This window comes from Hemicordylus capensis, chromosome 3, assembly GCF_027244095.1.
Source record: "Hemicordylus capensis ecotype Gifberg chromosome 3, rHemCap1.1.pri, whole genome shotgun sequence".
Classification (NCBI taxonomy): Eukaryota; Metazoa; Chordata; class Lepidosauria; order Squamata; family Cordylidae; genus Hemicordylus; species Hemicordylus capensis.
This window is the reverse complement of record NC_069659.1, coordinates 20,259,404-20,281,935: the sequence shown is the minus strand read 5'-3', so window position 1 is coordinate 20,281,935 and position 22,532 is coordinate 20,259,404. Positions and strand designations below refer to the sequence as shown.

At 43.8% G+C, this 22,532-nt stretch overlaps 1 protein-coding gene across 11 annotated transcripts in view; it reads left to right on the top strand.

The window, feature by feature from the left end:
- Positions 1-22,532, top strand: part of SLC36A4 (solute carrier family 36 member 4) — a 183,861-nt gene that overhangs the window by 125,631 nt on the left and 35,698 nt on the right. For 2 of the 11 annotated variants that reach the window (XM_053311407.1, XM_053311404.1), the window contains one exon: positions 18,745-19,114. The exons of the other annotated variants lie outside the window; for them this stretch is intronic. In XM_053311407.1, the coding sequence (XP_053167382.1) occupies positions 18,745-18,806 (62 nt within the window). In that variant the 3' untranslated portion in view covers positions 18,807-19,114. Of the gene's footprint in view, positions 1-18,744; positions 19,115-22,532 lie in introns of those variants that run through there. 11 annotated transcript variants of the gene reach the window in all.

Sequence of the window (22,532 nt, the reverse complement as noted above, 5' to 3'; positions counted from 1 at the left end):
AATGGTGCAGTTTGTAATGATGACATCCACACTAATCCAGGATGGTGGACACATTAACATTTGAGGCACAAGAGATCTAACTTGTGGACCTCAATTTGCACCAAATTTAATCCAGATATGGAGAAAGTGAAAAGCAAGTAGGCTAATTAGTTCTTACTAGAACAACTTGTTAATACTTCAGCAAGGCCAGTTAGTGGTGGCTGTTGCAGGGCTTGACAAATCCCAGGCACCAGGGCATCCAGAAATTTAACAATGGTGCCTAGACTAGGATATTCAGAGGCAGAGTTGTTTAATAAAACCTTCATTTGTCCCAGGTAGCCCTGTTTCTGTTTTAAGTATCATACTTGTAAAGGGGACAAAGAGAAGCCCATTTATCCTCTCCCTTCACAATGACCCATCACTGGCAATTTTGCCAATTTTCCATTGTCTAGCTCCTAAATTTCTGGGCTGGCTCTTTCAGCTGAATTAAAATGGCCAAGGCCTGGGCTATTGGTTTAGGGAGGGGTGGAAGGAGTTCATTTTTGTTTAACTGTCTCTGTGTGCCACCTACTTCCTTGTTGGAAGGCTCTTGGAAGGTGTATAATTAACTGATGCCTTTTTAGGCCTGAAGAATTAGTGCTAATTTCCACACTGACTCATTAAAATGACACCTTTTTGCTGATGTGCGAACACAGCCCTTGACATCTGTCCGCCACAGCATAGCATGTGCTTCTTTCTTAGTCTTGTTGGTGGTCTTGAGCCAATGTGACATTTGCAATTCATTTACAAATCTATTCCCTGTCAAAGGCAATTAACTGGAAAACAATGCTTTGTTAGCCCCATTAACCATTCTAGCTTCATGTGATGTGCCATGTGATTGGTGACACAAACAAAGCAGAACTAGGCATTGCTTTAAGAGTCAGTTTTGACTCTTTGGGGTATTCGGTCTCTGGCTGTGTTCATGTTTAATGTTGAACCAGGGTTCTGGGATGGGGTGCTGATGATGAGGCTGTATACATGCTCCCTTTTGGACCTCGCAGGATATGGCTTTCTAGATAAGTGTTTTAAAAGGATCCATGCCTATTGTTTGCACTTTGCTGTGGGGAACACAGTGGAGTTACAGCAAAAACTACTGTGTAAAGGTTGAAACAATTCTAATATCCAAATAACTATTAAATTGGTTTGAGGACTTGGTTTAGTGATTTGGGGTGTGTGTAATTCACATGTAAGACTAGAACTAGAGAAGTACAGGTGAAACTCGGAAAATTAGAATATCGTGCAAAAGTCCATTAATTTCAGTAATGCAAATTAAAAGGTGAAACTGATATATGAGACAGACGCATTACATGCAAAGCGAGATAAGTCAAGCCTTAATTTGTTATAATTGTGATGATCATGGCGTACAGCTCATGAAAACCCCAAATCCACAATCTCAAAAAATTAGAATATTACATGGAACCAAGAAGACAAGGATTGAAGAATAGAACAATATCGGACCTCTGAAAAGTATAAGCATGCATATGTATTCAGTACTTGGTTTGGGCCCCTTTTGCAGCAATTACTGCCTCAATGCGGCATGGCATGGATGGTATCAGCCTGTGGCACCGATGAGGTATTATGGAAGACCAGGATGCTTCATTAGCGGCCTTCAGCAATTCTGCATTGTTCGTTCTCATGTCTCTCATCCTTCTCTTGGCAATGCCCCATAGATTCTCTATGGGGTCAGGTCAGGCGAGTTTGCTGGTCAGTCAAGCACAGTACGCTGTATACTTTTCAGAGGTCCGATATTGTTCTATTCTTCAATCCTTGTCTTCTTGGTTCCATGTAATATTCTAATTTTTTGAGATTGTGGATTTGGGGTTTTCATGAGCTGTACGCCATGATCATCACAATTATAACAAATTAAGGCTTGACTTATCTCGCTTTGCATGTAATGCGTCTGTCTCATATATCAGTTTCACCTTTTAATTTGCATTACTGAAATTAATGGACTTTTGCACGATATTCTAATTTTCCGAGTTTCACCTGTATACACAATCTCTTAACCCAGGTTTCAGTGTTAAATGTGAACCAGGCCTCCGTTTTTGCTTCTAAGTATCTCGACCTACTTTTACAGGAAAATTCTCTCTTGTCCCAAGGCTTAGTTTGATAGATGACATGGAAGTCCTCTAAGGGGACAGCAAGTAGCTTGCTTCCTTTCCATTACTACAGGGGATACCATGGAGAGTGAGATGTTCCCAGAAAAAAAGCAGATTACTTTCCCTGGCAATGTACTCTTGAGACTGAGTGTTCAAGCATGTATATATGCACTGGTTTTTTAAAATGCACCAACATTATGGCGTATACTGGCTGGCATATTGCACAATGGCATGTCAGCCTAGTAATGTGTGCACACAAGTCACGCAAGCTGTGCAAATGCAAAAGTTGCATAAATGCTCTTACACAGGAGTAAGCCCATTATTTCCGATGGACTTTTGTATAACATTTGCATCTGTGCAGCTTGGATGCACAAAACATTTCTAGGCTGATGTATCATTATTCATTACATCAGCCACAATAAGCAGAGCCAGCATTGGGTCCATGTGGGCGGTTGGCCAGTTGCTGCAGTGTGCCCCCACGCCCAGCAGCCTGGTGGGACAACAATGCTGGCACCCACCATCTTTGTTTGCCAATAATGCACGTGATGTGGGGCAACAAGCCCGTTGCATTCTAGTAAAAAAAGATGGAGGCACCAGCTTTGCTGCTCTCCACAAAGATCTGGTGGGAGACTTATCTTGGTGGAGGTGATAATGGCTTGGAGTGCTTCTTGACAGCTGCTCTGGTACCACAATCTTCTTTCTTCCCCATGAGACCTCAGGGTTGTAATGAGCCTTGTGGCGCTGGATCTTTGACCAGTGCTCCAGTTGACAGACTCCTGACACCAGGCCTGCATATAAACCCTGTTCAGGCATTAAGCAACTGGACATAATGTACATGGGATCATGCTAACAAGCTAGCACCAATGCACTTCTAGCCAGGTCCTATGATCTCCCCAGGTTCACTGACTTGTCTGCAGAGGTGTGCGCTGAGCCTGGGAATGTTTTCTCCTTGTGTCTTGGAACGCTGGCCACCCAGCATTGCAAGTTACAGGGGAAACCTCTCTCTGGATTAAGGACTTGCTTAATTGAGGACATGGCTATGAAATGTGTTAGTGCCAGGGAGCACTCCCTTTCCCCTATATCTGAGTACAGTGTACCCAGTTTCTTAATTCATGAATAGGGTTATAGAAGAAGCTGGATCTGACAATTATTACTAGGGTTTTTCCTCCTCCCTCGTCCCTACCCAACTGAGGCTGCACACAAGCAAGATCCCTGCCTCCGACCTTGTGTTACGCTCACTATCGGAACTCCAGAGTGCGCGCAGCTCCCAAACTAGGGTAGGAGGCTCCTACCCTAGTAATGGTAGTCAGAACAGCCTTGCTCCTCTCATCCACGTAAGGAAGAGAAATGGAAAGTAAAGGGCCAGAGCCTCCCCTAAACTAAGGTGAGCTACCTGTCTGTCTGTTGCCATAAGCACCCCTGCATTCATGCACCCCTCTTGCCTTTGGATAGGCAACTGGGGAAGGAAGGACCTAATGGAGGCCAGGACTTTGAGTTTAGGGCCTCCCATTGCTGATGTGAAGCCATCTTTGTTGGTATTATCAAGGAGATGTGCGTGATTCATGTTGTTATTCAAGGACATTATCTGCCTTGATATTTCTTTCTCTTTGATTTGTTGATGCACGTTGTACCTTTTTCAGACAGATTATCTTCCTCTAGTTTTAGACTGTCTTGTACTATACTAGAAGCTGTGAAAACTTTGCTAGCTTGACTTAATGATGTACTCTTTAGCATTTTGAGCCACAGGAGCAGAGGTAAGAATAATGCTCATGCCTCTGGGAATATTACAGATTGCGAGCACATTGCACTGGCGGATTATCCCTGGACTTAATTTGGATTTGAATCCTGTTTCACATATTTATTTTAGCCTAGCTAAAGAGAGAGCTGGCCTGTAGGGAAGCTGTTGAGAGAAGATAATGCAGTAGGCAGAAATGTGAAGATACCTTTTAGGTTGTACCTATTCTCCTGGCAATTCATGCCAGCTACTTTTTCTCTCTCCAAATGCTTTTGATGGCCTCTAATAACATTGTTTTGGTTTAAAATGTGTGTAGCTTATAGTGTGGCTGCTGTGGCTTGTGCATTTCTCTTAGTGGTATACTTAACAGTTTGAGAGGAAGAAAGTTACCATGCAACTTTAAGGTTAAGGGTTTTGGGGGGGGGGGCGGCTTAAGGGGAATCTTGCCCTCAGCAGAGGGAAAGGTGGTGAGAATCATATTTTGCTTGGCTGCCAAGGCCAGCCAAAATTTATGGACTTCCGTGCTACTGTTGGAGTCTGGTCTAAGGCCATTTCCAGAGCCCATGGTGGCCAAGGGCATGTCTCTATAGCAGGGCTGCACAACTTCAGCCCTCCTGAAGATCTTGCACTACAACACTCATCATCCCTGACTATTGGCCACTGTGGCTGGAGATGATGGAAGTTGTAGTCCGAAAACAGCTGGAGAGCCACAGTCGTGCAGCCATGCTCTAGAGTTTGGGCCAGTATTTCAATCTTGAGCCATTACAAGAGAGACCATGGCAAGCCCACAGTGGAAACAGAGCTTCATCTCTGTCTTGTAGTGTGCAAAGCTCACTACATAGCTGTAAATCTGTGTTGGGATATTCTGACTAGCTCATCTCCCAAGGCTTAGGCTAAAGCACTCCTCTGAGTCATTTGGAAGAGGGCACATATGTAACTCATGTCATATGATTGGTGGTTAGCTAAATGTGAGCCTGCTTCCAGTTGCCATTGGCTTGTCCAACTATGACCTGTCAGGCCTTCTTTATAGCCACCCATAAGCTTTAGACATCACCTTAAGTGGTACAGCAGGGAAATGCTTGACTAACAAGCAGGAGGTTGCTGGTTCAAATCCCCGCTGCTGCTATATCAGGCAGCAGCGATATAGGAAGATACTGAAAGGCATCGTCTCATATTGCACGGGAGGAGGCAATGGTAAACCCCTCCTGTATTCTACCAAAGACAACCACAGGGCTCTGTGATCACCAGGAGTCGAAATTGACTTGATTGCACACTTTACCTTTAAGCTTTGGAACATGCTTCCTGCTGAGATATGAGGTTCAACATCTTTGGTGACCTTTAAGATGGTCTTGAAAATACATCTTTTCCATCAGCATTTTAGTGCTGATTTTAATTATGTTGTGCTGTGTTTAAATTATTTTAAAGATTATTATTAACAATTTTGCGGTAAACCACTGTAAGACTCACTGTGGTGGTATTTAAATGCAATATTTGATTCATTATGTGGTGGATTCATTACATTTAATATTTCCTAGTTTATAATATACCCTTGGCCAACATCCCGATTAGATTTACTAGAGGAAGTCCTATTGAAATGTAGTAGTCCTTTAGAATATCTCCTGAGTAATACTAAGTCTGGATGTCGGCCAGTCTCTTCAGCAGTTACTGTTTATTTACTGATGAGCTCTAATTATACTTTAATCTAACACTAATTGAGTTTTAATTAAGACAGCACCATATTAGTCTATTTGGCATGATTTATGTGAATATGATAGCCATTTAATGTGTTTAAAATAATTTCATAATGGTTTTAATTGAGTTTGAGACTTGTGTTTGCAAAACCTCCTTGATGAATGTAACTGATTATGCTCCTGCAGCATACACATCTTAAAGAATATATGCAGAGCATTTTTTCTTGAGTGATTTTCCTACTGAACCAGTTAGTGGTCGGAGGGTTTTGAGGCAGGGATAGTCAGCCTTTATGCTACCATAGAGTTTGGGCCAAAGGGGGGACATCTACATGAAACTTTTGGGTGAGACAGTCTGTCATTTTTGGAATTGATTGGCATCAATCAGATGATAACACAGTGTTCCATATTTTATTAACTAAGTACAGAGAGGCAGCACCTTAGTTCTTGAAGCAGTTCTTTTGGAGACAGTGTTCAGGTAGATGAGATGAAAATCTAATCCAGGCAAGATGGAGATGATGCTATTGGGGAAGAATTGATTTGTGGAGACGTGTGAGCTTTAAATTCGGCTGGGAAGCCAACTAGTGTAATTGCCACAATGCTGATTGAATGCATTTTTGGCTTCCTCTTAGAGTCAGGAGGCTGGCTACAAAAGTCTGCGCCCAACTTGCCTTCCAAACTGTCTTTGGAGAGGGCTCTCTTCTACCCTTCATCAAAATGCATTGTGGATCAGAGGTTCTAACACAACTTTAAAATAGTGCACAGAACTGCTCAAAGTCAACCTATTAATACTCTTATTTTACATGTAAGGAACACTGAGGCTGAGAGCTGAGTTAACCCCTACCATGGCGCAGCGGGGAAATGCTTGACTAACAAGCAGAAGGTTGCCAGTTCGAATCCCCGCTGGTACTGTATCGGGCAGCAGCAATATAGGAAGATGCTGAAAGGCATCATCTCATACTGCATGGGAGGAGGCAATGGTAACCCCCTCCTGTATTCTGCCAAAAGAAAACCACAGGCTATAAACTTAAATGGAAGTCTTTGATGATAAATAAATTATCCCAATATGGACTTTCCCCAGTCAAACTAGTTGACCTAGGACTAGATCAGGCCACGAAGGTGGTTAAACAACTCATTTTAGATATAGAATTACAAGAGGAACTGGCTGGTCTCAAGAATAATATTTACATAGGGAACCAAATTACTAACTTTAAACCAGCGGAATATTTAAGTGAGCTGTCTCTGCCCAAATTTAGACGTGCCCTTACTCTAGCACAGGTTAACACATTACCTACAGCGGTTCTTGATGGTAGGTTTAAAGGGATACCTTTTTCTTCTTGGCTGTGTCTGTGTGGCTCTGGGGCCATAGAAACTACTTCACATGTCATTCTATACTGTGCTTTTTATAGGGATATACACTTAAGTTTAATTTCTCCTTTGCTAACCTCCCTGGATACCCTGACGATTTCTATCTATTATTATTTCTTGTTTATGCAGTCAGACAGGTATTATTGACTGGTTTGTTTTAACCAGACATAGAGTCCTTCCCAAGGACCTGGGATGGCTGAATTTTATCATCAATACTGTTGGTTATTATAGATATCGTCGCAAAATATAGGCTGTTCCCAGTAAAGTTGCTTTTTGTAATTGGCTGATGGTGATTTCTGTGGCCCCTATGGTGTTGAGGTGCTCTTCAAGGTGCTTTGGAATTGCACCTAGGGTGCACTGGGATTATTTTGGTCTTTTTCCTGCCACAGCAGAAAAATTATTATTATTATTATTATTTATTTATTTATTTACACAGTCAGACAGGTGTTATTGACTGGTTTGTTTTATCCAGACACCGAGTCCTTCCCAAGGACCTAGGATGGCTGAATTTTATTGTCAGTGTTGTTGCTGTTATAGATATCGTCGCAGAATATAGGCTGTTCCCAGTAAAGCTGCTTTTTGTAATTGGCTGATGGTGATTTCTGTGGCACCTATGGTGTTGAGGTGCTCTTCAAGGTATTTTGGAACTGCACCCAGGGCGCCAATTACCACTGGGATTATTTGGGTCTTTTTCTGCCACAGCCTTTCAATTTCAACTTGTAGATCTTTGTATTTGGTGATTTTTTCTATTTCTTTTTCTTCTATTCTGCTATCCCCTGGTATTGCTATGTCAATTATTTTGACTTGTTTTTCTTTCTTTTCGACTACAGTGATATCTGGTGTATTGTGTGGCAGATGTTTGTCTGTTTGTAGTTGGAAGTCCCATAATATTTTTACATCTTCATTTTCTTCAACTTTTTCAATTTTATGGTCCCACCAATTCTTGGCTACAGGTAGCTTGTATTTTTTGCAGATGTTCCAGTGTATCATCCCTGCTACCTTGTCATGCCTTTGTTTGTAGTCAGTCTGTGCGATCTTTTTACAACAGTTGATTAGGTGGTCCACTGTTTCATCTGCTTCTTTACAAAGGCGGCACTTGCTGTTTGTTGTTGATTTTTCTACTTTTGCTCTTATTGCATTTGTTCTTAGTGCCTGTTCTTGTGCAGCCAGTATTAAACCCTCTGTTTCTTTGTTCAAGTTGCCATTCTTAAGCCATTGCCAGGTCTTGGTGATGTCTGATTTTCCACTTATATTGTGCAAATATTGACCATGCAGGGGCTTATTTTTCCATTTTTCTGCTCGGTTCTTGACTTCTTCTTTCTTGTAGGCCTGCTTTTTTTCATTGGCGTTGAATAGTTTCTTGTTCTTGACCATTTGAAGTGCATCTTCTTCACTGTCCCTTATATATTCTTCAAGGCCTCTTTTCTCCTCCTCTACTGTTTGATGGACTTGCAGCATTCCTCTTCCACCTGAGCTGCGAGGCAGGTATAGCCTATCGACATCACTACGGGGGTGCAGAGCATATTATTATTATTATTATTTCAATTTCTATACCACCCTTCCAAAAATGGCTCAGGGCGGTTTACACAGAGAAATAATAAATAAATAAGATGGCTTCCTGTCCCCAAAGGGCTCACATTCTAAAAAGAAACATAAGCTAGACACCAGCAACAGTCACTGGAAGTACTGTGTGCTGGGGGTGGATAGAGCCAGTTACTCTCCCCCTGCTAAATAAAGAGAATCACCATGGTAAAAGGTGCCTCTTTGCCCCGTTAGCAGGGGTTGAAATACCAATAAGAAGATTATTTGCAGAATAGCTAAGTTTTGTTATATTGTCTGTAAAATTCATTCTGAGCTCCTGTAACTTCTTTTTGTACTGCTATACTTTTTTGTAATTGTTTTTATTTACTGGTCAATGACTGAAATAAATCTACCTACCTTAACTGAGAAAAGAGGTATCTTTCCAAGTGTTGATTCTCTTATATTTAGCAGGGGGATAGCATCCTTACAGTAGTTTGTTTGTTTGTTTAATTATTTATTTAACATATTTTTATACCACCCAAACCTTACGTCTCTGGGCGGTTTACAACAAAAACACAAAAGTTAAAACACTAGTTAAAACAGATAAATGACAACAATTTTTTTAAAAACATTGGTTAAAATAAATGATAGCAAAAAGTTGAAACGTTACAACTTAAAACCTTAAAACAATATTTTAAAACAATGTTAAAACTATTAAAATGGAATTTAAATAAAAGCCTGGGTGAACAAATGTGTCTTTAAAGATTTTTTAAAAATTGTCAGAGATGGGGAGGCTCTTATTTCAGCAGGGAGCGTGTTCCAAAACATCAGGGCAGCAACTGAGAAGGCTTGTCCCCGAGTAGCCACCAGATAAGCCAGTGGCAAATGCAGACAGACCTCTTCTGATAATCTCAGTAGGTGGTGGGGTTCATGACGGAGAAGACATTCTCTTAAATACCCAGGGCCGAAGCCATTTGGGCTTTATGGGTTATAACGAGCACCTTGTATTTTGCCCGGAAACATATCGGCAGCCAATGTAACTCTTTCAATACAGGAGTAATATGGTCTCTCTGAGATGACCCAGAGACCAACCTGGCTGCCGCATTCTGGACCAGCTGTAATTTCCAGACTACATACAAAGGCAGCCCCATATAGAGCGCATTACAGTAATCCAGTCTGGAGGTTACCAGCATATGTACCACTGTCCTGAAGTCATTTGTCTCAAGAAACAGACACAGCTGGCATATCAGCCGAAGTTGATAAAAGGCACCTCTGGCCACCACCTCAGCCTGGGAGACCAGGGAGAGGCTTGGATCTAGAAGCACCCCCAGACTGTGTACCTGTTCCTTCTGGGGAAGTGTGACCCCATCCAGAACAGGCAGATCAAACTCATCTCCTGAGTTTCGACCCCACACAATAAGTACGTCCATCTTATCTGGATTCAGTCTGTTTGTTATCCCTCATCCAGCCCATCAGTAACTCCAGGCAGACATTTAGGTAGGTTATGCCTTCTCCCGATGAGGTTGACATGGAGAAATAGATTTGGGTGTCATTAGCATACTAGATTTGGGTGTCATCAGTATAGTTGTTGCTGGTGTCTAACTTATATTTCCTTTTTAGACTCTGAGCTTTTTGGGAACAGGGAATCATTTTATTATTGAATATTTTTCTATGAAAAATGCTTTGAGAACTTGTGTTACAAAGCATATACAAGAGACTCTTGTTATTTGAGGGTTCTCCATTCACATTTCGTGTATCCGCAGTCAGGTAATGAGGATTCAGTTTATTTATTTGCAGGGTGAAAATAGGGCACACATTAGTGTGCTTAGGAACCTACCACCACTCCTGCACAATCTCGACAAGTCTTACACAAGGCCAGTCATGGCAGAATTTCTATCATTATTTATGCCACTCTTCAATAAAAAAAAAAACTTCCAAAGCCGTGTACATAGAAAAAGAATAACAATAACAAATATAGTTCCCTATAACAAAACAATTCCCTGTCCTGTGCCCCCAAAGGGCTCACAGTCTTAAAAACAAAGTAGACACCAGCTGCCAGTCCATAACCATGTATTAGTCTTGTAATTTCAGCCACTCTCTATTTTACTTGCCTGCTTTGCTCTCAGCTAGTTGTCCTGTCCTACATATTTTAGTCACCTTATCCTATAGTTTAAATATCTTATGTTTTATCCTCTCATACAGATGCATGTAACTTTGAATATAAATGTAGTGACCTTGTACTCATACTTTTGCCTCTGTTCTCTCCCTATTTTAATATATTTTACAGTATTTATTAATATTTTACTATATTTAAGCTGAGCTGTAGTAGCAGCAGCTTTACAGTCCTCCTCACAGCAGAGTAGCACTTGTAGTAATTATAGTTTATAACTACTAGTAATTTTATAGTAATTATAGTTTATAGTAATTATAGTTTATAGTAACTTAATTTAATGCAATATGGTTCTATTGCTTCATAATCTGTCCTATCCTAATGTATGTTCTCCTCATAATTACTGCATCATGCTATCCTTTGCTGGTCTTGGACCATAATAAAGATGATTGATAGGATAATTATTTATTTAACATATTTTTATACCACCCAAAACTTACATCTCTGGGCGGTTTACAACAAAAACACAATTCTCCAAACTTCCTTTCCTTTTCTCCTGCTCTTCTGACCTTCTTCCTGCTTCCTTTCTGAAATATATCACTCTGACTAGTGGTGGGACTAGCTGTCTATTTGCTTGGGTCAGATGCCCTTTGGGCACCACAGCCAGCCAAGGACTCTGATTTTACTTTAGCGGTGTGCAGGGAACTGGCTGGCCCGGTTCGGTTTGAAAAAAAGTGGCCACCGTGCAGGCGCAAATTCATTCATTCATTCATTCGATTTCTATACTACCCTTCCAAAAATGGCTCAGGGCAGTTTACATGGAGAAAAAACAAATAAAATAGAACCCTGTCCCCGAAGGGCTCACAATCTAAAAAGAAACATAAGATAGACACCAGCAACAGTCACTGGAGGTACTGTGCTGGGGGTGGCATAGTACCTCCAGTGACCTCTGTGAGGCCCTGGGCCAGGCCAGGCCTCGTAGAGGCCATTTACGCATGTGCGGTGGCGAAAATGGCCACCACACACACTTACAGAGGCCCAAATGGGCCAAAATCAAGCATTTTTCTGGGCCGCCACGGTGATTGAAGAGGCAGGGGGAGGGGGAACCTTCGTGGACCCCCCCCCGCGGCCTACAAGAAGCCCCCCAAAGGGGCTAGAGGTATTTTAAATAAATAATAATAATAATAAACAAATCGCAGACTTGTCCGGAGGTTCGGTTCCGGTCCGGATGGAACCCGGTGGGGTGGGTGCGTTCGGTTTGATCCCGAACCCCCGAGCCTCCAGACCAGTCCGCACATCCCTACGTCACTTCACCTTTTTAATCTTCCTTTTATCCTCCCAGTTTTCCTTCCTTCCTGACTGCATCTCTCCAGTTCTTAAACCTTTTCTCTTGCCATTATAATTCCTTGGCTTTCTTTTCTCTCAAGTCCTTTGAATATGTTGTCCCATTTCAAGCCCTGAGATCTCTATCTAATGATGATTCTGTCCTCCTGGTCTGCTCACCCAATTTGATGGTTGTTACCCTGATTTCAAATTATCTCCTTTATGCGAAGTCTCAGAGACTCTTTTCTGTTGTTCTCTTCCTGGATTTGTTTTCTGCTTTTGACTCTGTATATTCTCTTTTTGCCATTCTGAAGTTCCCTGTTTTTTCCATGGTTCTAACGGTATCTTTCACACTGTTTCATCTTATGATGCTTTTCTTTCCCTTGTTTCCACTGTCTGGTGGTCCCCCAAGATTCTGACCTGTCTTCCTCCCACTTTTGTATTTTCTATGTATACTAGCTGATCTGGCACAGAGCACCTGCGCTCATAGTTCGCCGCTGCCGCTTTCTCCCCCTACCCCGTGCAGCTGTTTTTTGCTTGCCCACCCCCGCCGCATTCTTCCCATGCCCGTCGTCTTCCCTGCCCACCCCTGCCCGCCATCTTCTTCCTTCCCTGCCAGCCCCTGCCTGCCATCTTCTTTTTCTCCCTCCACCCACAACTGCCACCTTCTTCTTCCCTGCCCGCCCGCCCCATCTTCTTTTTTTGTGCTGCCTGCCCGGCTGCTGCCCGACCCACCCCCGCCACCATTTTTTGACTGCCTTATGTTGGCCATGTTATGGTCAGCACTTGTACAAGAAGTGTACAGTGTACACAGGTACAGTCATTCACATGTTGAATGCAGGCACAGAAGTACATTTCCTATCTGTACTATGTACTTGAAGGGCCTATATGCAGGTTTGCTTTTAAAATGAACACAGGTACAGTCGTCACACAAACACATGTACAAGTGTACAGACATCTGTAGACTCATATAGCATAATGTCTGAATTGGGCTTCTGTCTTGTACCTTTTAAAAGACAAGTCAATCATGATATCTACATCTTTGGTATTTCTGTCACACAAATAGACACAAACACACACGTGAGGCATCAGCAAAAGCCACTGGGGAGATGCTATGCTTGGCTGAATAGGGACAGTTGCTCTCCCCATTGCTAAATATAAGAGAACTACCATTTTTAAAGGCACCCTGTTGCCCAGTTATCAGGGGAAGGGCAACTGTCCTTATTTAATCTAGTTTAGTGCCTCCTCTGTTGGCCATTGCTGGGATCTCCCTTGTATGTGCTTTTAGACTTTGAGCCTAGGGATTGCACAGAACGTTTCGAGCTTGAAACGTTCCAACTTGAAATGGGCCGTTTCAAGCTCTAAACAGAATGCCCTCCAAATGAAGGGCCTGTTTCAAGTTTGAAATGGAATGACACTTTTCCAAGTCGGAACATTTTAAGTGTTCCAAGCGCCATTTTGGAGGCCTGTTTCCCCCTTCCTGGCTGGTTTTGACACTGGCTTCCAATTGGCTTGCAGTCTCCTTGCTTCTTGGTTGGCTTGTTATCCTATAAACCAAGCTGATTTGTAGGATAAGAAGCCAACCATGAAGCAAGGAAATCGCAAGCCAATTGGAAGCCAGTGCAAAAACCAGCCAGGAAGGGAGGAACAGGCCTCCAAAATGGCACTCAGAACACTTGAAACATTCTGAGCTTGTTCTGTCAGAACAGCCGGCTCGACCATTTGTTCTGATGGAACATTCCGGGCCTTTGTGATCTGTTCCAAGCTCAGAATGGAATGCAAATGCTGTTCCGGTACATCCCTTCTTGACCCACTTTGGGACAGGAAGCGAGTTTCTCATTTATTTTGCTTTATAAACTGCTTTGATAAATTTTTTGTTGAAAATCAGTCTCTGACTTATGATAGAATTAATTAGTACATGATAACACATACATTTGTCTAAGTAGTTTCTTCTTTTAATGGCTCTGCTTTTTTTCTTCTTTGTCTGCTTGGCCATCTAAAACAAAGCTTTGGTGTAAACTTAAAAATACATTCACTTTCAAACTTATGTCACAAATGAGTTGGCTCTTGGTAGTAATTTTCTGTGTGAGAGTTTTCAGTAAAATGTCATGTATGGCTGCTTTTATTATTAATGCGCAATGCTGAATCTCCGTTGGATATGCATGAAAATTGTTTGTGCCTTACCAGTTATGGTTGGGCTAGTTCTTCCTTTCTTCAGGGCACACTCTGTGTAATTATTCTTTACTTGAAAGTTTAATGTTGTCAACAGGAGATGTTAAGAAGAGGGATGTAGCCACCTTTTTCTAAAGAGCAACTCTCCAAGCTAATTTATTATTTGGCACGACTGCAGCATATAAGCCTAAACTTCAGGAAATGTTCTTGATAGAACAACCAACTAGACAGAGCTCCCAGGTCCTCACATCCTACAGTATATCTTCACACCGCCACCCTCCAGAACTAGAAAAAGCATATTCTCATTCTTATCCAGTAAGATGGTCTAATTGCAGTATAATATTATTTAATACTATGAATATTTATATAGTACTTTCCAACAAAAAGACTCAAAGTAGTTTACACAGAAAAATAAACAAGATGGGTCTAGAGGTGCAGCTAGGTAATTTTGGCCCCGAGACTTAATGAGCTAATCCCCACCCACACCACAAAGTAAGCATCCTCTGTGTGTGTGTGTGTGTGTGTGTGTGTGTGTGTACACACACACACACACACACACACACACACACACACACACACTCTTATATATACACATTTCATCACAAACTCACAGGTCTGGGCCAAAGTGCATTTGCCCCCACCCCCCAAAGGCACAAACATGTGCGCCCCATTTACAAACTAATTAGTACACAACACATGCCCCTTACTTCACAGTTCTCATGATTCTCAGTGAGCTTTTGGATCACAAACCAACATGAGCATAGTTCTACTTAAACTAGATGGGAAGTACTCTATGAATAGCGAGAACTCTTTCTGGATCCTTTACTGCAGTAGAGAGAAAAAATCATTAAAATCATAGGATTGACCAATTTCCTTGAAATAAAAATACAGAGTCCTGCTATCTCAGACCACATGTGTGCCCAGTTTCAGGACTCTAAGCCCAGACAGTCTGGAAATGTAAAGAGTTGGGCAAAAGTGGGAGACCTGTTGCACTTTTTTAGGAAGGCAAAGGACAAATTCCTTCACATGAGAGTGGAATTATGGGGAGGGGGCGGGGGCTGGGGGAGGCTTCTGTTCCAGATGACTTTTGTAACTTTCTCCCATGAAACAAGGCACTTGTAGGACTTCCTTTTTTGAAGTTTTTTTTAAAAAATAATTAAAAATCAATGCAGTATCCGATCCATGTCAAAATCAGTGCCAAACTACTACCCTGTCCACCCCCAGCACAGTAACTCCAGTGACTGTTGCTGGTGTTGATCTTATTTTTCTTTTTATATTGTGAGCCCTTTGGGGACAGGGAGCCATCTTATTTGTTTGTTGTTTCTCTGTGTGAACTGCCCTGGGCCATTTTTTGTAAGGGCAGTATAGAAATCGAATGAATGAATGAAACTACATCAGTGCCAAAATTTCAGAACTCTGGGCCGAATGATTCCGGGGGAAATAAAAGGGACCCTCTATTCCCTTTGCGGGGGAAACATGGGGCCCTCTAGGAGTGTCAGCTGGACTCTCAGGTCCATGCCTAATGGCACCCCTAGGTAGTTTCCTGCTCCTAATTTAAAAAGCAACACCAGCAACAGCTATTGGAGGTCAGTTATTCCATCAGCATCCCAGACCTTTGAAGTCAGCAGTAGCTTTTTATAGCCAAATATTGTTGGTTAAAAACACAAAAGCAAAGTCTCCAAATCTAGCAGTCTAGATTTCTATCTCTATACAGTGAGATGAAGGTATAGTGCACTATGATCAATTTTACCACTTTTATTTCATGCTATCATTGTACCTGGTACTTTATATCAATCAATCAATCATCTTTATTATGGTCAAATACCAGCATAAAATACAGGAGATTACAATGCAGAGTGTAATAATCCCCTGCTAACTGGGCAAAGAGGCACCTTTTACCGTGGTGATTCTCTTTATTTAGCAGGGGGAGAGTAATTGGCCCTATCCACCCCCAGCACAGCATACCTCCAGTGACTGTTGCTGGTGTCTATCTTATGTTTCTTTTTAGAAAGTGAGCTCTTTGGGGACAGGGAGCCATCTTATTTATTTATTATTTCTCTGTGTAAACCGCCCTGAGCCATTTTTGGAAGGGCGGTATAGAAACTGAATTAATAATAATAACTAGCCGACCCGCTCAGAGCATCTGCGTGCTCTTTGGGGCCTACTGTTCTCCCCCCTCCTGCCCCACTCTCTCTTGCCCCCTCCTGCCCCACTCTCTTGCCCCACTCCCCCCTCCTGCCCCACTCTCTTGCCCCCCCCACTCTCTCTTGCCCCCCTCCCTCCTCCCACCACAGCCAGGTCCTCCTTACCGGGGTGGTGGTGGGCTGAAAAGGGCCCCACCTCCGCCATTCCTCCTCTTGGGCGGCGAACTGGGAAGTCCTGCCACCCGTTTCCCTCCCACCCCGGCCTCTAATGGGCGCTGGGGCTGCGCCCCGCCACCTGTTACCTTTCGCCGCCTGTTATCTTTTGCTCCTCTCCCCTCACCTGGGCCTGGCCGTCCTGCCACTGCATCCTGCTCCGCCTCCCAGCGGCCAGCTGAGGCCACCTCCTCTGGCTGTTTTGCAGCCACTACTGCCTCCATTTTTCCTTTCCCCTCAACTTTCACTGGGCCAGAACCCTCGCAATATGTCGCGAGAGTTCCGCTGCCAAATTGAGGACACGTACCGGCTAAGAGAATTAATTATATAGATGATGATGATGATGATGATGTGACGTGGTGCATAGTAATACATCAAAAGCCATATGGAGACCATTAAAAGGTGCGAAATAGAACATTGATAGGCCCAATTGAGCATAAGAAGACATAAAAAGGCATAAAAGGGGTACAAAGGAATAAAAAGCATAAATGCAGTAAAACAAGAGGGAATCGTGACAATAAGCATCTATGCTTTTAAAAATACAAACCTAAAGTGTGTCTAAAATGAGGTGTCTAAAACAAGATAAATAAAATAGGCTATCTAATTGGGAAGACTGAGCAAGCAGGTAAAATAGTAGGAAAAAACCACCAATACACAGCTGATACATGGTTATGGACTAGAAGTCAGGGCCTGGCGGATCTTACATGCTGCTGCACAAAAACTTGGCAGTGTTGTATGTGAAGGCCCAGTCTTCATCGGATAGTGGAATCCAGATGTAGGCTTGGCTTGGGCGACTAGGGTACTTAAGGAGTAGGATAAGCTCGTCACGACGGTCTCTATAAAAAGGGCACAAGAGGAGTATGTGTTCTGTGGTTTCAACCTGCCCAGTGTCACGGAGACATAGTCTTTCTGTGATTGGCATCTTTCTGTATTTGCCATCTAAAACAGCGGAGGGGAGGGATGATGCTTTATATTTTCCTAAATAAGAAAAAGATGACAGTAGAAAAGGATGAACACAAGCAAATGCAGTTGCATCTACTTTTCCAAAATGCTTTAGATTTAAAATATAACAAACTTGCATCCGAATTAATAGGATAATAATGTTCTGTGTCACCCCGCCCCACCCCGAAAAATATAGCAGTACGCGTAGCATCTAGAGCAGGGCTGCACATATTCAACTCTCCTGAAGATTTTGGACTACAACTCCCATCATCCTGGGCTGTTGGCCTCAGTGGCTGGGGATGATGGGAGTTGTAGTCCAAAACCAGCTGGAGGGCCTAGGTTGTACAGTTTAGGTCTAGAGTAAAGGTTATGTAAGCAGAATGCTTCTGTGCATGCAAAAGGAGAGGGGTGATTTTTGGCAGCTCGCCTTTCCCTCTGCAGCTCCCTGTACTGCAGAAAATGTCCTTGAGGGTCCCCCAATCATTAAGCATATTTTCTGTGGAGGTGGGGGAAGGCCACATAGGCAGAAGGAATTGCTAAAAATCACTGCTCGTCCAGTTGTGTGAAGTATTCTCCTCACATATCTTTTCCTACTAATCCTCCTGACCCCGTGGCAGGATACTGGAGGACCAGTTCACACTGGCTACAGGCACCACCGGCACCAGGTTTTTGCTTGGTGAAGAGCAGTGTCTCTGTGAAGTTATTGTAGCCCTAGGACTCTATCTCAGATCTACATAACAACATGTTGAGCTGCCTTTGTAGCGAGTCAGACCATTGGTTCATCTAGCTCATTGTTGCCTATTCTAACTGACAGTGGCTTTCTAAGGCCTTGGATAGAGGCGTTTCCTATTGCCTGCTCTTTTATATGGTGATCAGGGGTGGAGCCCCCATTACTTGGTGGGTTCAAAGAATCTGGGCCACCAATGAAAAGGGTTGCCAATGCCCTCCTTGTATGTGACGCCATGCACAGAGTGGGACGTGGCCCAAATGCTGGAGGGCTTGCCCCAGCCCTCCCAATTGCATTTCCAGCCAACATTTGCTGGCTGGAGCATTTATTTCCTTTTCTCTCCCTTGCTGGAGAGAAATGAGCTCGGGAGAGCCCACCCAAGCTCTCCAGATCCTGGGCCATGACCCCTTTCCACATGATGTCCAGCGAGGGAGGAAAAGGGAAATTAATGCACCCAGCAAGCAAATATTGGCTGGAAATGCAATCAGGAGGGCTGGGACAAGCCCTGCAGCAATCGGGCCCTGCCCCCTTTGAATGTTATGTCATGCACCAAGGCTGCCAGCGGAGGAACACGGGCCGCCCTTCCACCAGCTATGACACTGCTGGAGATGCCAGGGATTGAACCTGCAACCTTCTCCATGCGAAGCACGTGCTCTAGGGCCCCTCTACCTTTCTCATTCACAGGCGTCACGGTTTCCAAGGACTTATTGAATGTGGATTTTAAAAGAATGAGGCATTTGACTTGAGCAATAACTTCGCCTGCCAAAAAGCTTCCTTTTATCATGAATATGAAGCTGCTTTGCCAACCACTGATATAAGTATTTTAAAATAATTAACTGTTTTGTTTGAATGGGTTTTATATTGTTCATACCACGCAGCTGCTGCATTGAGTGTAGGATTTCCCTCAAAAAGTCCAGGCAGAACTAGAAATTCCTTTAACATGCTGATTATGGCCTGCTGAATAGTTAAAGCTGGTCCTCTATACTTTAGTTAAGTATACGGAATGGCTTCCAAATATAGAGATGCCCAGTAGCACCAATTAAACTCAGGCGGGGGGGGGAGGACCATGGTCTGTTCTTCTCTTTGCTTTTGGAATACAGGAGTGATCTCTTAATTTGTCACAAAGCTTCCTTTGTTGCAGGGTTGTTTGCAAACTGGCAAGGTGAAACGGTTCTGGAGACTTTACAATGCAGTCTCTCAAAAGACCAAGGCGTACAGTTTTACAGGCTGTTGAGTTGTAATGTGGAATAAGATTTCTCTCCCCACTGGCATTCTAACAAAAATGCCAGATGCATCTGAAATTCAGTATGTGTAAATCTTCAATAAGGGTTTTTTTAAACACTGAAATACAGTATATATAAAATGAATGGATGATTTTTAAAGGTGCAAACAGAATGCCATACAAGTAATATCTGGATCCCAGAAGGTTGCTATTAATAAAATGGAATAGTATCAATTTATTGTTGATTATCAAAACAAAAATAATGGGTAAGATGATTCAGCTTCTGCCTTCTTCAGCAGACTTGATAGTATAGGTAAAGTACTGTAGCTGCTGTTTTTTATATAAATAGGTGTGTGTGTAAAATATATTGTAACAATCAAGGTGGGTGGGTGAGAATAAAAAATCCCTCCTCTAGCCGGCTGTGAACAGGGTAGGCTGCCGCCATCCACTTTTAATATGAGCAGCCTTCCAAGAGAATATTCTGGGAGTGTAAAGTGGAAAACCCTTCCCTACCGTAAGGGAAGTAGTATTAGGTCTTCGTGTGACTAGGGCAGGACCCAATAAGGTGTGACGATCTATAACAAGGATTTATTAATAACTGGATAAGGAAAACTATAGAGGCATCAACAATTGTTGCTTCCATTCAAAATAAACCCTTCCCGAACCATGCAGTCAGATCCAAGCACTTAAATAAAAACAAATACCCTGACACATCTAGCTACTTACTTCCAAGTAAGGAAATTCCAGTTTACTCTCAGCCCAAGGCTGTTAGTCTCGCCACCTTCCTTTTAACAGTAGTTACTGATCATATCTCACTCAGAGGCCTCCAGGGAATAACTGGTCTCTGATACACACCTCCCCTGCTCCTCTATAGGCTGCTGTCCAGTAAACCCATCCCCTCACTCTGGATTGGGCCACAGGGATTTGATTCTCCTGGGTTTCCTTCCTTATTTTGGAGAAGCTCATCCTCCAAGAGCTTACTCTGAGTCCTAGTCCTCCCTCAGGCTTGACATACATACATGTATCTATTATATTAATTCTCGTAGACGTGCCTCTGTGGGGATGCGTCCCGGCAACACAGCGGATTGGCTGGGCAGCGGAGAGGCCGGATTGGCTGAGCAGCAGTTGGCCATGTAGGGAAGTGGCCACTTAGGGAGGAAAGGAAAAGAAGGAAAGCGGGCAAGCGGAGAGGAGAACTGAACGGACTGGGGCAGAAGGGAGGGGGGAAGCTGCAGGGAGAGAAAGCGGTGGAGCCTGGCTGGGCAGAGACAAACAGCTGGCCGCTTCGGAAGATGCTCGCTAGAGGGAGGGCCATGCAGGAAGGAGCCGGCTGAACGCTTGGCAGCCCGAGTCCGACACTGGGGATTGGAGGAAGGAGGAGGCAGCAATGGCCAGTGGGGAAAACACAAGCAGGCTAAAAAGCGGGGGGGGGGGAGCATGAATGAGAGAGCGAAAAAGAGAGAAAGAAAATGGGGGAAACGGAGGAGGGAGCAAGCTGGGGCAGAAGGCTTGGGGGGAGGGGACTGGGGTTGAAGACTTGTGGGGAGGGGACTGGGGTTGAAGACTTGTGGGGAGAGCGGACTGGGGCAGAAGGCTGGGGGAGGGGACTGGGGCAGAAGATGGGGGGAGTGTACTGCGGAGGCAAGCAGCAGGCCATGGAGCTGGTACTTAGCCCAGCGGCAGGCCCGCCCTGCCCGCGGAAGCCAGGCGGGATGGAACTGGGCAGCGAAACTTCCCTGTTCACCACCCGGGAGGAGGAGCAGTGGTGGCGGGACCCTTTTTGGCTGCCCGCCGCCCAGTAAGGCCTGTGGCAGCAGAGGTAAAGAACTCAGTGTGGGGAGGGGGAGGGGAGGGCAAGAGAGAGTGGGGCAGGAGGGGGAGGGAGGGCAGGAGAGAGTGGGGTAGGAGGGGGAGGGAGGGCAGGAGAGAGTGGGGCAGGAGGGGGAGGGAAGGCAGGAGAGAGTGGGGCAGGAGGGGGAGGGAGGGCAGGAGAGAGTGGGGCAGGGGGAAGGGGGGGAAGCCCGCCCCAAAGAGTGCATAAATGCTCTGTGTGGGTCGGCTAGTTATATATAATTAGCAAACCCGGCCAACCTTTAGGGTACATTACATGAGTTTTATATATCTTGGCTATCCCATACAGTTGTTCTCTGGGCAGCTCACAAAGAGCAATGCAATAAAACATACAATTAAAAGCACATTAGAACAAAAAGCTACAATAAAATATTTTATTCACAATTCTTATAATATATTCCAAAGGTTGGCTTGCCCCCCCCCCTTTTTTTTTTTTTGCAGAAATAAGTATACACTTCAGTTTGCAAAAGATAATTCACTGTTGGTGACATGTTTAGGACAAAATGTTTCTTCCTGCCTAGGGGCCAGATGAACATTAATAGGGATCATTTAGTATGATTTTTCCTGTAAACTCAAACTCCACCCACCCCACTCTTGTGTTTACCATAGTCACTGTGGTTAAGTGCTCCAATTAAAGGTCACTTTTGGCTGATCTCCCCGCGCACACTCCTCTGAACTTTGATCTCTTTCCCCTTTTCTTAATTTCCACTTTCTCCACATCCACTAATAAATGATTCCAGACAGCAGTCTTGATAGCACGCTAGTTATCCTTGTACATTACTCCCTGTAGAATCCAAGGGAAAGAGTTGGGGGCATGCAAGGACAAGACAGTGGAGTTGAATTGGGAATATTAACAGTTTAATGAGACAGATATTATTTAAAGAGAGGCAAGTGCAGTCTGCCTTCAGCACTCTTGCAGCTGGCTGTTTGTTAGCCCCGCTTCTACTCCAAGGCTGGAATACAAGTAATTAAAACACCATTCAAAAGCTGGCCTGGATCAAGGAATGGGTTAACCATAAACACCATACTACCAGGGGGCAGTATTGCTTTGCTTTGGAACAGCAAGCATGTAGGAGGGGCAAAGGATTTTAAAAAAACAAACCCTAGGGGATGGGTCAGACAGGGCATATCTGGATCCCAATGGGATTCCTATCCGGTCCAAAGGGGGACCCTCCCATGCAAACTGTAAGGCTCTAGTAATCGCAACAGCAGTACAGTGAAGCAAGAACTGTTGTCCTCGTCCACTTCCACTCTGGTGTGTTCCCTCTTACACCTAAGGCGAGGTGAGGTGGTTCTATCCACCCACCCCAACCTGGACAAGGGGCATTGACATCTTCTTTGCATAGGAACATAGGAAGCTGCCATATACTGAATCAGACCATAGGTCCATCTCACTCAA